The 15183-nt window shown below is 50.0% G+C and overlaps 3 protein-coding genes across 4 annotated transcripts in view; 2 read left to right on the plus strand and 1 right to left on the minus strand.

The window, feature by feature from the left end:
* Nucleotides 1-1561, plus strand: part of st3gal8 (ST3 beta-galactoside alpha-2,3-sialyltransferase 8) — an 88675-nt gene extending 87114 nt beyond the window's left edge. For both annotated transcript variants that reach the window (XR_010976595.1, XR_010976596.1), the window contains exon 9: nt 1054-1561. The gene's annotated coding sequence lies outside the window, so the exon portion shown is untranslated. The remainder of the gene's footprint in view (nt 1-1053) is intronic.
* LOC137378417 (uncharacterized) overlaps nt 1-15183 on the plus strand; it is a 576275-nt gene that overhangs the window by 159661 nt on the left and 401431 nt on the right. The window lies entirely within an intron of this gene.
* The window catches only part of mtss1 (MTSS I-BAR domain containing 1), a 171527-nt gene that overhangs the window by 9564 nt on the left and 146780 nt on the right, over nt 1-15183 (minus strand). Inside the window, exons 14-16 of the mRNA XM_068048606.1 lie at nt 9052-9222; nt 6918-7083; nt 1571-1597 (exon numbers count right to left, since the gene is read on the minus strand). Coding sequence (XP_067904707.1) covers nt 1571-1597; nt 6918-7083; nt 9052-9222 — 364 coding nt within the window. The remainder of the gene's footprint in view (nt 1-1570; nt 1598-6917; nt 7084-9051; nt 9223-15183) is intronic.

The following is a 15183-nucleotide window of genomic DNA, read 5'->3' on the forward strand; positions in this document are numbered from 1 at the left end:
GTGCTGTTAGGGAGGGAGCTCCAGGATTTTGAACCAATGTCAGTGAAGGAACGGCGATATAGTTCCAAGTCAGGATGGTGAGTGGCTTGGAGGGGAACTTGCAGGTGGTGGTGTTCCCATGTGTCTGCTGCCCTTGTCCTTCTAGGTGGTAGAGGTCACGGGTTTGGAAGGTGCTGTCTAAGGAGACTTCGTCGGTGGTGGAGAGAATGAATATTTGTGGATGGGGTGCCAATCAAGCGGGCTGCTTTGTCCTGGATGGTGTCGAGCTTCTTGAGTGTTGTTGGAGCTGCACCCATCCAGGCAAGTGGAGAGTATTCCATCACACTCCTGACTTGTGCCTTGTAGACGGTGGAAAACCTCAATCACAGTCTCTGCAAATTCTGAATTTTAGTTGTCTGACTTACTAGCACATGATGGAATACCTACATCACTCTTCCCAGTGAGAGAGAGAGAGCGCGCGCACACTGGACTGCACCTGGAGGCTGAACACTGCTTTTAGACAGTTTAAATTATTTGCGTTTTATAGAGAAAAAAGCAGCACCATTTTTGGACAGTAATATTGACCGGCTCCTTAACATGGGGCGGCACAGTGGTGCAGTGATTAGCACCGCACCCTCACAGCTCCAGCGACCCGGGTTCAGTTCTGGGTACTGCCTGTGTGGAGTTTGCAAGTTCTCCCTGTGACTGCGTGGGTTTCCGCTGGGTGCTCCGGTTTCCTCCCACAGCCAAAGACTTGCAGGTTGATAGGTAAATTGGCCATTATAAATTGCCCCTAGTATAGGTAGGTGGTAGGAGAATTGAGGGAAGGTGGGGATGTGGTAGGGGACATGGGATTAATGTCGGAGTAGTATAAATGGGTGGTTGATGGTCGGCACAGACTCGGTGGGCCGAAGGTCCTGTTTCAGTGCTGTATCTCTCTATGATTCCTTTCCTTGTACAGTATTCAGAACAGCGTCTGCAATAGCAGCATCATTCTTTATAGTAACTGATGTTTTTAGCAGATTATGACAGAGGTCTCTGGGAATGCGCTAATATTGACAGGATTCTGTCCAGTTTTGCATGTCACAGGTAATATCAGTACCGAGGGTGCGCCGCACTGCCGGAGGGTCGGTACCGAGGGAGCGCCGCACTGCCGGAGGGTCGGTACCGAGGGAGCGCCGCACTGCCGGAGGGTCGGTACCGAGGGAGCGCCGCACTGCCGGAGGGTCGGTACCGAGGGAGCGCCGCACTGCTGGAGGGTCGGTACTGAGGGAGTGCTGTCCTTTGGATGAGATGTTAAACTGAGGCCCCATCTTTCTCTTCAGGTGGTGATCAATCATCCCACGTTCACATTGTTATCATGAACCAATTTTATTTGTCATCCATCTGATAACTGATTGTGAGATGTTGCTGTGCACATGATGGGAGCACTTCATAATCACTCTACACTGAAACTGCTTCATATCAACACTCTCAGAAGAGATCCACTTCTCTGCTGTTCTTAATATCTTAAATAATCCACCTCCGCACTGTGCTCTCTGATTTATTTTCTTTTTTCAAAATAAATGACACAAATAATTTTACAACTCACCAATCAGTGACTGCTCCTTCTTCACTGCTGTAAAATAATAACCAGAAAATTCAAACCAACATCAGCAAAACAATACAAATAATTTCCATCTTCAACAACTCGCAACTCCTGGAGGAAGAAGGTGTCATTATGGACTTGTTATAGGCCCTGAGATAGGGCTGTGGGAAGAGAGTGGGGCACTGGGATTAGTTTGGGATTGATACAGGGCTATGGGGAGAGTGGGACAGTGGGATTAGTTTGGGATTGATGCAGGGCTATGGGGAGAGTGGGGCAGTGGGATTAGTTTGGGATTGATACAGGGCTATGGGGAGAGTGGGACAGTAGGTTTAGTTTGGGATTGATACAGGGCTATGGGGAGAGTGGGACAGTAGGTTTAGTTTGGGATTGATACAGGGCTATGGGGAGAGTGGGACAGTGGGAGTAGTTTGGGATTGATACAGGGCTATAGGGAGAGTGGGGCAGTGGGATTAGTTTGGGATTGATGCAGGGCTATGGGGAGAGTGGGATTAATTTAGGATTGATACAGGGCTATGGGGAGAGTGGGACAGTGGGATTAGTTTGGGATTGATACAGGGCTATGGGGAGAGTGGGACAGTGGGAGTAGTTTGGGATTGATACAGGGCTATAGGGAGAGTGGGACAGTGGGATTAGTTTGGGATTGATGAAGGTCTATGGGGAGAGTGGGAATAGTTTGGGATTGATACAGGGCTATGGGGAGAGTGGGAATAGTTTGGGATTGATACAGGGCTATGGGGAGAGTGGGACAGTAGGTTTAGTTTGGGGATTGATATAGGGCTATGGGGAGAGTGGGACAGTGGGAGTAGTTTGGGATTGATACAGGGCTATAGGGAGAGTGGGACAGTGGGATTAGTTTGGGATTGATGAAGGTCTATGGGGAGAGTGGGAATAGTTTGGGATTGATACAGGGCTATGGGGAGAGTGGGACAGTAGGTTTAGTTTGGGGATTGATATAGGGCTATGGGGAGAGTGGGACAGTGGGAGTAGTTTGGGATTGATACAGGGCTATGGGGAGAGTGGGACAGTAGGTTTAGTTTGGGGATTGATATAGGGCTATGGGGAGAGTGGGACAGTGGGAGTAGTTTGGGATTGATACAGGGCTATGGGGAGAGTGGGACAGTGGGAGTAGTTTGGGATTGCTCAAGCAAAAAGCCTACATGGAAATGATAAACCGAGTGGCATTAGACTGCTCTCTTAGTAGCAATAGGACTTCTAATTTTTTTTGATGCTTCTTGTTATTTTTCTCCCTTATTCTTTCCAATCTTTCTGTCGCTTTCCTCTATTCTTTATATCTGCCCTCTAATCAATAAATGCTTGTTTTTTGTAATTTCAAATTTGATGCAATCCCCCGATCATCCATGGCATCCCAATCAGCCTTCCCTCCTGAAAATATATTTGTACCATTTCCATCTCCTGTTGAATTATTTTCATTCTTTAAAATTTTGAAAACAGGATGTAACGTCACTGGCCAGTATTAATTGCTCGGTCGTAACTGCCCTCGAGCAATCTTCCAAACCACTGTAGTCCATCATGGCAGTTTGATACAACTGAGAAGCGTGCTCGGTCATTTCAGAGTCAACCAGATAGAATCATAGAAAGTTTACAGCACAGAAAGAAGACACTTGGCCCATCATGTCTGTGCCGGCCAGAAAAAAAACAGCCTAATCCCACTTTCCAGCATTTGGTCCATTGCCCTGTAGGTTACAACACTTCAGGTGCACATCCAGGCACCTTTTTAATACAATGAGGGTCCCCTGCCTCTACCACCCTTTCAGGCAGAGGAGTTCCAGATCCCCACCACATTCTGGGTGAAAAAAACTTTCCTCATCCCCCCTCTAACCCTTCTACCAATCACTTTAAATCTATGCCCCCTCGTCACTGACCTCTGTGCTATGGTGAATAGACCCTTCACCTCCACTCTATCCAGGCCCCTCACAATTTTGTACATTTCAATCAAATCTCCCCTCAGCCTTCTCTGTTCCAAGGAGAACAACCCCAGCCTATCCAATCTTTCCTCATAGCTGCATTTCTCTAGTCCTGGCAACATCCTCGTAAATCTCCTCTGTACCCTCTCTAGTGCAATTACATCCTTTCTGCAATGCGATAACCAGAACTGCACGCAGTACTCAAGTTGTGGCCTAACCAATGAGTTATACAGTTCCAGCATAACCTCCCTGTTCTTATATTCTATACCTTGGCTAATAAAGGAAAGCCTTCTTAACCACCTTATTGGTGAGGTCCCGGAGGACTGGAGAATTGCTAATGTTGTCCCCTTGTTTAAGAAGGGTAGCAGGGAAAATCCAGGTAATTATAGACCGGTGAGCCTGACGTCAGTGGTAGGGAAGCTGCTGGAGAAGATACTGAGGGATAGGATCTATTCCCATTTGGAAGAAAATGGGCTTATCAGTGATAGGCAACATGGTTTTGTGCAGGGAAGGTCATGTCTTACCAACTTAATAGAATTCTTTGAGGAAGTGACAAAGTTGATTGATGAGGGAAGGGCTGTAGATGTCATATACATGGACTTCAGTAAGGCGTTTGATAAGGTTCCCCATGGTAGGCTGATGGAGAAAGTGAAGTCGCATGGGGTCCAGGGTGTACTAGCTAGATGGATAAAGAACTGGCTGGGCAACAGGAGACAGAGAGTAGCAGTGGAAGGGAGTTTCTCAAAATGGAGACGTGTGACCAGTGGTGTTCCACAGGGATCCGTGCTGGGACCACTGTTGTTTGTGATATACATAAATGATTTGGAGGAAAGTATAGGTGGTCTGATTAGCAAGTTTGCAGACGACACTAAGATTGGTGGAGTAGCAGATAGTGAAGGGGACTGTCAGAGAATACAGCAGAATATAGATAGATTGGAGAGTTGGGCAGAGAAATGGCAGATGGAGTTCAATCAGGGCAAATGCGAGGTGATGCATTTTGGAAGATCCAATTCAAGAGTGAATTATACAGTAAATGGAAAAGTCCTGGGGAAAATTGATGTACAGAGAGATTTGGGTGTTCAGGTCCATTGTTCCCTGAAGGTGGCAACGCAGGTCAATAGAGTGGTCATGAAGGCATACGGCATGCTTTCCTTCATCGGACGGGGTATTGAGTACAAGGGTTGGCAGGTCATGTTACAGTTGTATAAGACTTTGGTTCGGCCACATTTGGAATACTGTGTGCAGTTCTGGTCGCCACATCACCTAAAGGATGTAGATGCTTTGGAGAGGGTGCAGAGGAGGTTCACCAGGATGTTGCCTGGTATGGAGGTCGCTAGCTATGAAGAGAGGTTGAGCAGATTAGGATTATTTTCATTAGAAAGACGGAGGTTGAGGGGGGACCTGATTGAGGTGGACAAAATCATGAGAGGTATAGACAGGGTGGATATCAAGAAGCTTTTTCCCAGAGTGGGGGATTCAAATACTAGGGGTCACGAGTTCAAAGTGAGAGGGGAAAAGTTTAGGGGGGATATGCGTGGAAAGTTCTTTACGCAGAGGGTGGTGGGTGCCTGGAACGCGTTGCCAGCGGAGGTGGTAGACGCGGGCACGATAGCGTCTTTTAAGATGTATCTAGACAGATACATGAATGGGCAGGAAGCAAAGAGATACAGATCCTTAGAAAATTGGCGACATGATTAGATAGAGGATCTGGATCGGCGCAGGCTTGGAGGGCCGAAGTTCCTGTTCCTGTGCTGTAATTTTCTTTGTTCTTATCGACCTGTCCTGCTACCTTCAGGGATCTGTGGACATTCACTCCAAGGTACCTCACTTCCTCTACACCTCTCAGTATTTTCCCATTATTCGTTATTCCTTTTGCTTGTTTGACCTCCCCAAATGCATCACCTCACACGTCTCTGTGTTAAATTCCATTTGCCACTTTTCTGCCCATCTGACCAGTCTATTGATATCTTCCTGCAGCCTACAGCTATCCTCTTCGTGATCAACCACATAGCCAATTTTTGTGTCATCTGCAAACTTCTTGATTATTCCCCCTACATTTACATCCAAATCGTTAATATACACCACAAAAAGTAGGGGACCCAGTACTGAGCCCTGCGGTACGCCACTGGAAACAGCCCTCCAGTTACAAAAACAGCCGTCAACAATTACCCTTTGTTTGCTGCCACTGAACCAATTTTGTATCCACCTTGCTGCATTTCCCTGGATCCCATGGGATTTTATTTTTTTTAACCAGTCTGCCATGTGGGATCTTGTCAAAAGCCTTGCTAAAATCCATGTAGACCACATTAACTGAACTACCCTCATCTATCTTCCTTGTTACTTACTCAAAAACTTCAATCAAGTTAGTCAAACACGACCTACCCTTAACAAATCCATGCTGACTATCCTTGATTAATCCGTGCCTTTGACACTTTATCCTGTCTCTCAGAATTGATTCCAATAATTTGCCCACTACTGAGGTTAGACTGACTGGCCTGTAATTATTCAGTCTATCCCTCGCTCCCTTTTTAAACAGAGGTACAACATTAGCAGTTCTCCAATCCTCCGGCACCACACCTGTACCCAGTGAAGACTGGAAAATGATGGTCAGACCTTCCGCTATTTCCTCTCTTGCTTCTTTTAACAGCCTGGGATACATTTCATCTGGCCCTGGTGATTTATCTACTTTCAAGGATACTAATCCCCTTAAGACATCCTCTCTCCCTATGTTTATCACATCCAATACTTCACACTCCTCCTCCTTAACTACAATGTCTCTAATGTCCTCCTCTTTTGTGAAAACAGACGCAAAGTATTCATTAAGAACATTACCCACATCTTCCGTGTCCACACATAGGTTACCTTTTTGGACTTTTATGGGCCCTACTCTCTCCTTAGTTATCCTCTTACTGTTAATGTATTGATAAAACATTTCTGAGTTCTCCTTGATTTTGCTTGCTAATATTCTTTCATGTCCTCTCTTTGCTTTCCTAATTTCCTTTTTGATTTCACCCCTCCACTTTCTATACTCCTCTCGGCTTTCTGTAGCATTGAGTTCTCGGTGTCTGAATTAAGACATTGCCGTAGGTCTGGAGTCACATGTAGGCCAGACTAGGTAAGGACAGCAGATTTCCTTCCCTAGAGGACATTAGTGAATGGTAATTTCATTACAGTTTCATGGGCACCATTACAGAGACTAGTTTTTTTATTCCAGATTTATGTAATTAACTGAATTTAATTTCCTCAGCTGCTAGGGTGAGGGTTGAACTCATGTCTCTAATTATCCTAGGCCTCTGGATTACTAATCCAGTAACAACCATTATGCTACAGTCCCCTCTCTGGCACATTACTGGCTCTAATTACCAATGCTGCCATTTACTGCTACCTAGTTTGAAGCCTCTTACCATGGGAGGGGATAGTGTCCTCAGAGCAGGAAGGTGTGGTGGTCTGGGTGCTATAACCACTAGAACAATGCAGAGAGTCTCGGCTGCTCCTTTGAGTGTCCAGGTTCATCCCTTGACTCAGGGTTAAGGCAAGATGTTCTCGAGCACTCATCTCTCCAACCTGCGGCTGCAAAATACACAGCAATGAAGTGGGTGCTGTATTGTAAGTAATATTGCTCAGTGTGGAACCATCACTCAACTGGCTGAGAGCAGTGACAATCAAAATAAGAATGAAAATACACAAGGCTGAATAATCAGACGCACTGACCCCACCAGCAAAAGCAATTCCATCCCGTCAGAGTGGTCCCAAGGCAGCCCCACCCATGGGTACAACTCCACCAGTAACAACGTGATCTGACAGTAAAGTTCCTCAGTGCCTGGAACAATGACAAGTCAGCTGAAACACATCACTGTTAAAAATGAGGGGGAGGGGGGAATGAATTAAGTGTTTGATTGTCCAGTAGGCATATAGACAAGTAAATATTCTGGGACTCCTGGTCTGGAACTGGGAGCACAGTTCACTGTATCCAGCAATCACCGCAAGGGAAAATTAATTGCCAGAAAAATGTGAGGCTCACAAATAGGGCATCGAGCTCCTCCGAGCAAGGCATCGAGCTCCTGCGAGCAAGGCATCGAGCTCCTCCGAGCAAGGCATCGAGCTCCTCCGAGCAAGGCTCTGGTGCCGGAATCACTTCACCGAATCTACACTGCCTTCTCGAGCCGGGCACAGGAATTCTGACCTTTAATTCATGCACAACTTGCATCTAATTTAGGACAAAACAGTCATCTTTTCCACAGTGATTTGAGCAGGTGGGTTTTCTCAAAGTCACTGCATGGTCAATGGTTTCTCAGGCCCCATGAGTTCCTTGAAAGACTGGAGAAAATTGCTCTCTTTGAGATTTTGCTTCCGAACCACGAAAGCTGGAGGTTCAGCTGTGGTAAAAATGATTCTGGAAACGGATAACAGTGGCACCTGGACTGCACAAGGATAAAGGGCAATGTTCTACTCAGTTGAGTCAGTACTTGGGGGGGGGGGTACTCAGTTGGTAACACACTCACACTCAGTCAGAAGGTCGTGGGTTAGAGTCCAACTCCAGAGACATAAACCTCAAAATTCCAGTGCAGAACCGAGGGAACGCCTCACTATCGGAGGGGCCGTACCGAGGGAACGCCTCACTATCGGAGGGGCCGTACCGAGGGAACGCCTCACTATCGGAGGGGCCGTACCGAGGGAACGCCTCACTATCGGAGGGGCCGTACCGAGGGAACGCCTCACTATCGGAGGGGCCGTACCGAGGGAACGCCTCACTATCGGAGGGGCCGTACCGAGGGAGCGCCTCACTATCGGAGGGACCGTACCGAGGGGGCGCCTCACTATTAGAGGGGCCGTACCGAGGGAGCGCCTCACTATCGGAGGGGCCGTACCGAGGGAGCGCCTCATTATCGGAGGGGCCGTACCGAGGGAGCGCCTCACTATCGGAGGGGCCGTACCGAGGGAGCGCCTCACTATCGGAGGGGCCGTACTGAGGGAGCGCCTCACTATCGGCGGGACTGTACCGAGGGAGCGCCTCACCATCGGAGGGGCCGTACCGAGGGAGCGCCTCACTAATCGGCGGGACCATACCAAGGGAGCACCGCACTGTCGGAGGAGCCGTACTGAGGGAGTGCCGCACTGTCGGAGGAGCCGTACTGAGGGAGTGCTGCACTGTTGGAGGGGCAGTCAGTACCGAGGGAGCACTGCACTGTTGAAGAGGCCGTCTTTTGGATGAGATGCTAAACCAAGGCCCCGTCTGCCCTCGAATATGAACATAAGAGATCCCATGACACTATTTCAACAAAGAGCAGGGGAGTTCTGCCCGGTGTCTTAGGCCAATATTTATCCCTCAACCAACATCACTAAATCAGATTATTTCTTCATTATCACGTTTCTGTTTGTGGGATCTTGCTGTGCACACGTTGTCTGCTGTTTTTCCGACACTACAACAGTGACTACACTTCAAAAAGTAGTTCATTGGCTGTAAAGCACTTTAGGACATTCTGAAGCTGTAAAAGGTTGTAAAACAGAAATGCGAGTATTTCTTTTTCATTGGGATACCTTGCAAGCAGCAGGTGCTGCCATGGATTGTGGTCTGTCCACGCCTTGTGTGTAAACACTGGGCTCTGTCGGCGTTCGGGCTCCGTTTTCTCCACCCATTTGACCAGATGCTTCCTTCTGCTGGAAGCTGCTGGGCTGCAGCTGATCCACCGGTGCCAGGTTTGACCGCTCCTGGTTTAAAAAGAGACCAAGCCTTCAATCATTTAATGATTTTTGAGTTACAACATTCTTAATATTCTGTTGGCTGAGTAGTTTTAAAAATTATTTCACATCAAGTATGAAATTGTGATTGTATCTTTAAGCTATACTTAATTCTATTGGGAAATGTACTGATGCAGTTTCTCCATGGTAGCTCAGACATCTTGAGTCTATCAGTCTAATTGTGGGTTTGATCCCAGGCTAGACAAGTAAAAGGACTGGTGATTGTTCAGAGATACTGAAACCCCTTCCTTGTTAAATACAATTTTTATGGCCATTTGGAATGTCCTTCTTTGGAGAAATTACTTCACTCAAAGGATGGTGAAATCTTTGGAATTCTCTCCCCCAGAGGGTTGTGGATGCTCCATCATTGAATACATTTAAGGCTGGGATAAATAGAATTTTGGTCTCACAGGGAATCCAGGGATCTGGGGAGTGGGCAGGAAAGTGGAATTGAAGCCCAAGATCAGCCATGATTGTATTGAATGGCGGAGCAGGATCGATGGGCCGAATGGTCAACTCCTGCTCCTGTTTCTTGTGTTCTTGCTCTTCAACTGAGCAAAACTGTAACTTTCCCAGTTCTACTATCTCACCCACCTGACGGATACACCTGACGAAAACCAGATGGATAAAACCAGCATCGACCGAGGCACCAGAAACAACAAAGGCACACCCTGCCCAGTCAACCCTGCAAAGTCTGGGGGCTTGTGCCAAAATTGGGAGAACTGTCCCACAGACGAGTCAAGCAACAGCCTGACATAGTCATACTCACGGAATCCAATCTTACAATGTCCCAGACAGGAATAGATAGGCTTGATGGCCAGCGCAGACACGGTGGGCCGAAGGTCCTGTTTCTGTGCTGTATAACTATGACTCCTCCATCACCATTCCTGGGTATGTCCTGTCCCACTGGCAGGATAGACCCACCAGAGGTGGCAGAACAGTGGTATACAGTTGGGAGGGAGTGACATCAACATTACCTCTGGACCTCATGAAGCCTCATACCACACTCCCTTAACTGATAAGTCAATACTCCTCCATGTTGAACACCACTTGGAGGAATCACTGAAGGTGGCAAGGGCACAGAATGTACTCTGGGTGGGGGACTTCAATATCCATCACCAAGAGTGGCTCAGTAGCACCACTACTGACCGAGCTGGCCGAGTCCTAAAGGACATAGCTGCTAGACTGAGTCTGTGACAGGTGGTGGGGAAACCAACAAGAGCGAAAAACCGACTTGACATTGTTCTCATAAATCTATCTGCCACTGATGCATCTGCCCATGACAGTATTGGTAGGAGTGACCACTGCACAGTCCTTGTGGAGACAAAGTCCGGTCTTCACACTGAGGATACCCTCCATTTTGTGTGGCACTACCACCGAACTAAATGGGATAGACTCAGAACAGGTTTTACAGCTTAGAACTGGGCATCCATGAGGCGCTGTGGGCTATCAGCAGCAGCAGAATTGTACTCAACCATAATCTGTGACCTCATGGCCCGGCATATCCCCCACTCTACCATTACCATCAAGCCAGGAGACCAACCCTGGTTCAATGAAGAGTGCAGGAGGGCATGCCAGGAGTAGCACCAGGCATATCTCAAAATGAGGTGTCAACCTGGTGAAGCTACAACACAGGACTACTTGCATGCCGAACAGCGCAACCAGCATGCAATAGACAGAGCTAAGCGATCCCACAACCAACAGATTACATCAAAGTTCTGCAATCCTGCCATGTCCCGCCATTAATGGTGTTGCACAGTTAATCGACAAACCAGAGGAGGATGCGCCACAAATATCCCCATCCTCAACGATGGGGGAGCCCAGCACATCAGTGCGAAAGATAAGGCTGAAGCATTTGCATCCATCTTCAGCCAGAAGTGCCGAGTTGATGATCCATCTCGGCCTCCTCCTGAAGTCCCCAGCATCACAGATGCCAGTCTTCAGCCAATCTGATTCACTTCATGTGATGTTAAGAAATGGCTGAAAACACTGGATACTGCAAAGGCTATGGACCCTGACAATATTCTAGCAATAGTACTGAAGGCCTGTTCTCCAAAACTAGCGTAGCCCCTACCCAAGCTGTTCCAGTACAGCTACAACACTGGCATCTAGCAGACAATTGGAAAATTGCCCAGGTATGTCCTGTACACAAAAAGGACAAATTCAACCCGGCCAATCACCACCCCATCAATCATCAGCAAAGTGATGGAAGGGGTCGTCGACAGTGCTATGAAGCGGCACTTGCTCAGAAATAACCTGCTCAGTGACGCTCAGTTTGGGTTCCGCCAGGGCCATTCAGCTCCTGACCTCAAGTACCCTTTCAGGCAGTGAGTTCCAGACCATCACCACCCTCTGGGTGAAAAGATTTCTCCACATCTCCCTTTTAATTTTTCTACTAACCACTTTAAATCTATGCCCCCTCATCACTGACCTTTCTGCGAAGGCGAATAGACTCTTCACCTCCACTCTATCCAGGCCCCTCACAATTTTGTATATTTCGATCAGATCTCCCCTCAGCCTTCTCTGTTCCAAGGAGAACAACCCCAACCTATCCAATCTTTCCTCATAGCTGCATTTTTCTAGTCCTGGCAACATCCTCGTAAATCTCCTCTGTACCCTCTCTAGTACAATTTCTGTAATGAGGTGGCCAGAACTGTACACAGTATTCAAGCTGTGGCCTAACCAATGATTTGTACACAGATCATTAAGACAGCATGAACAGTTACAAAAAATAATGAAAAAAGCTAATGGAAGGCTGGCCTTTATATCTAGAGACTGGAATACAAGGGGGTAGGAAACATGCTTCAGCTATACAAAGCCCTGGTTAGACCACACCTGGAGTTACTGGGTGCAGTTCTGGGCACCGCACATTAGGAAGGATATATTGGCCTTGGAGGGAGTAGATTTACCAGAATTATACCTGGACTCTAAGGCTTACATTATGAGGCAAGATTACACAAACTAGGGTTGTATTCCCTGGAATTTAGAAGGTTAAGGGCGATTTGATCAAAGTTTTCAAGGTATTAAGGGTAACAGATAGGGTAGAGAGAGAGAGAGAGAGAGAGGGGAAACTATTTCCGCTGGTTGGGGAGTCTAAGACTTGGGGGCAAAGTCTTAAAATTAGAGCCAGACTTTTCAGGAATGAAATTAGGAAATATTTCTACACACAAAGGGTGGTAGAGGTTTGGAACTCTTTTCTGCAAGCAGCAATTGATGTTCGATAAATTGTTAATTTTAAATCTGAGATTGATAGATTTTTTTATTAACCAAAGGTATTATGGAATATGGGACAAAGGCAGATATATGGAGTTAGGTCACAATCAGCTGTGATCTCAATGAATGGCAGAACTGGCTCAAGGGGCTGAATGGACTCTTCCTGTTCCTGTGAAAGCCCACCTGAATATTCCACATCTAGAAAGTCTATTCCACAAATTCTCATCCATCAGTATGAGATCTACCTGCCACCTCCAGCCTTCAACTAAGTTCAATGTTACCAAACTATCACTCACCAGTTAGCTGGTGTTTGTCGCTACTCCTGGAGTCTGGTAATTAACCCACAACTGAATTCCATTGTCACTCCTGTTATTAATGACAACCTGAGAATGTTCCCTGGAGACACTATGCAATATAGCCAGACTAAAACAACATCACCTAAACCTACCCCACCCGACATAGCACCCCACCTCCCCCCCCAACGACACAGCCCCTCCCTCCCCCCCCCTCGACACAGCCCCCTACCCCCTCCAACGACACAGCACCCCCTCCCCCCCCACGACACAGCCCCCTCCCCCCCCACGACACAGCCCCCTCCCCCCTCCAACGACACAGCACCCCCTCCCCCCCCACGACACAGCCCCCTCCCCCCCCACGACACAGCACCCCCTCCCCCCCCCCACGACACAGCCCCCTCCCCCCCACGACACAGCCCCTCCCTCCCCCCCCAACGACACAGCACCCCCTCCCCCCCCACGACACAGCACCCCCTCCCCCCCCATGACACAGCCCCTCCCTCCCCCCCCTCGACACAGCCCCCTCCCCCCCACGACACAGCACCCCCTCCCCCCCTCGACACAGCCCCTCCCTCCCCCCCTCGACACAGCCCCCTACCCCCTCCAACGACACAGCACCCCCTCCCCCCCACGACACAGCCCCCTCCCCCCCACGACACAGCACCCCCTCCCCCCCCCCACGACACAGCCCCTCCCTCCCCCCCCCTCGACACAGCCCCCTACCCCCTCCAACGACACAGCACCCCCTCCCCCCCACGACACAGCCCCCTCCCCCCCACGACACAGCACCCCCTCCCCCCCCACGACACAGCCCCTCCCTCCCCTCCACGACACAGCCCCTCCCTCCCTCCCCCCCACGACACAGCACCCCCTCCCCCCCACGACACAGCCCCTCCCTCCCTCCCCCCCACGACACAGCCCCCACCCCCCACGACACAGCCCCCTACCCCCCCCAACGACACAGCTCCCCCCTCCCCCCACGACACAGCCCCTCCCTCCCTCCCCCCCACGACACAGCCCCCACCCCCCACGACACAGCCCCCTACCCCCCCCAACGACACAGCTCCCCTCCCCCCCCACGACACAGCCCCTCCCTCCCCCCCACGACACAGCCCCTCCCTCCCTCCCCCCCACGACACAGCACCCCCTCCCCCCCACGACACAGCCCCTCCCTCCCTCCCCCCCACGACACAGCCCCCACCCCCCACGACACAGCCCCCTACCCCCCCCAACGACACAGCCCCCACCCCCCACGACACAGCCCCCTACCCCCTCCAACGACACAGCACCCCCTCCCCCCCACGACACAGCCCCCTCCCCCCCACGACACAGCACCCCCTCCCCCCCCACGACACAGCCCCTCCCTCCCCTCCACGACACAGCCCCTCCCTCCCTCCCCCCCACGACACAGCACCCCCTCCCCCCCACGACACAGCCCCTCCCTCCCTCCCCCCCACGACACAGCCCCCACCCCCCACGACACAGCCCCCACCCCCCACGACACAGCCCCCTACCCCCCCCAACGACACAGCTCCCCTCCCCCCCCACGACACAGCCCCTCCCTCCCCCCCACGACACAGCCCCTCCCTCCCTCCCCCCCACGACACAGCACCCCCTCCCCCCCACGACACAGCCCCTCCCTCCCTCCCCCCCACGACACAGCCCCCACCCCCCACGACACAGCCCCCTACCCCCCCCAACGACAGCACCCCCTCCCCCCCACGACACAGCTCCTCCCTCCCCCCCCACGACATAACACAACAGCTGTTTATTGCAGCAGTTTAGTTTTACTTGCACTGGGGATGTGAGTGTCAGCGATGAGCCGATGTTTAGTAGTTTAGTTTAGTTTAGAGATACAGCACTGAAACAGGCCCTTCGGCCCACCGAGTCTGTGTTGACCGTCAACCACCCATTTATACTAATCCTACACTAATTCCATATTCCGACCACATCCCCACCTGTCCCTATATTTCCCTATATACTTGCAAACTCCACACAGGCAGTACTCAGAATTGAACCCGGGTCGCTGGAGCTGTGAGGCTGTGGTGCTAACCACTGCGCCGCCCTTATTGGCCCTGACAAGGTGATGATGCGTCTTCTGATTGCAGCTGTGACCAATGGGTTCTGATAACTATAGAATTACAGAATGATGCAGTGCAGGAGGCTGCCATTCGGGCCATCATGTCAATGCTGCATCCTTCAAAGAGCTATGCAACCAGGATCATGTTCCAGTGTGCAATGTGTGACGACAGCCAGTAAATGATTTGGCTCCAGGCCTCAGTCTCAGTGAGATCCATTCAATCGGTCGCTTCCTTGAAGTTTAGGCAGCTGCTCTCAACTCTACTCTGGCACTGAGTGTGTCCGAGTTTGGATCAAGGCAGTAAAGAGGCCTGGAAGCAAGAATTTCTGGTGGAACTGAGCT

The sequence above is a fragment of the Heterodontus francisci genome, chromosome 16 (assembly GCF_036365525.1).
Source record: "Heterodontus francisci isolate sHetFra1 chromosome 16, sHetFra1.hap1, whole genome shotgun sequence".
NCBI lineage: Eukaryota > Metazoa > Chordata > Chondrichthyes > Heterodontiformes > Heterodontidae > Heterodontus > Heterodontus francisci.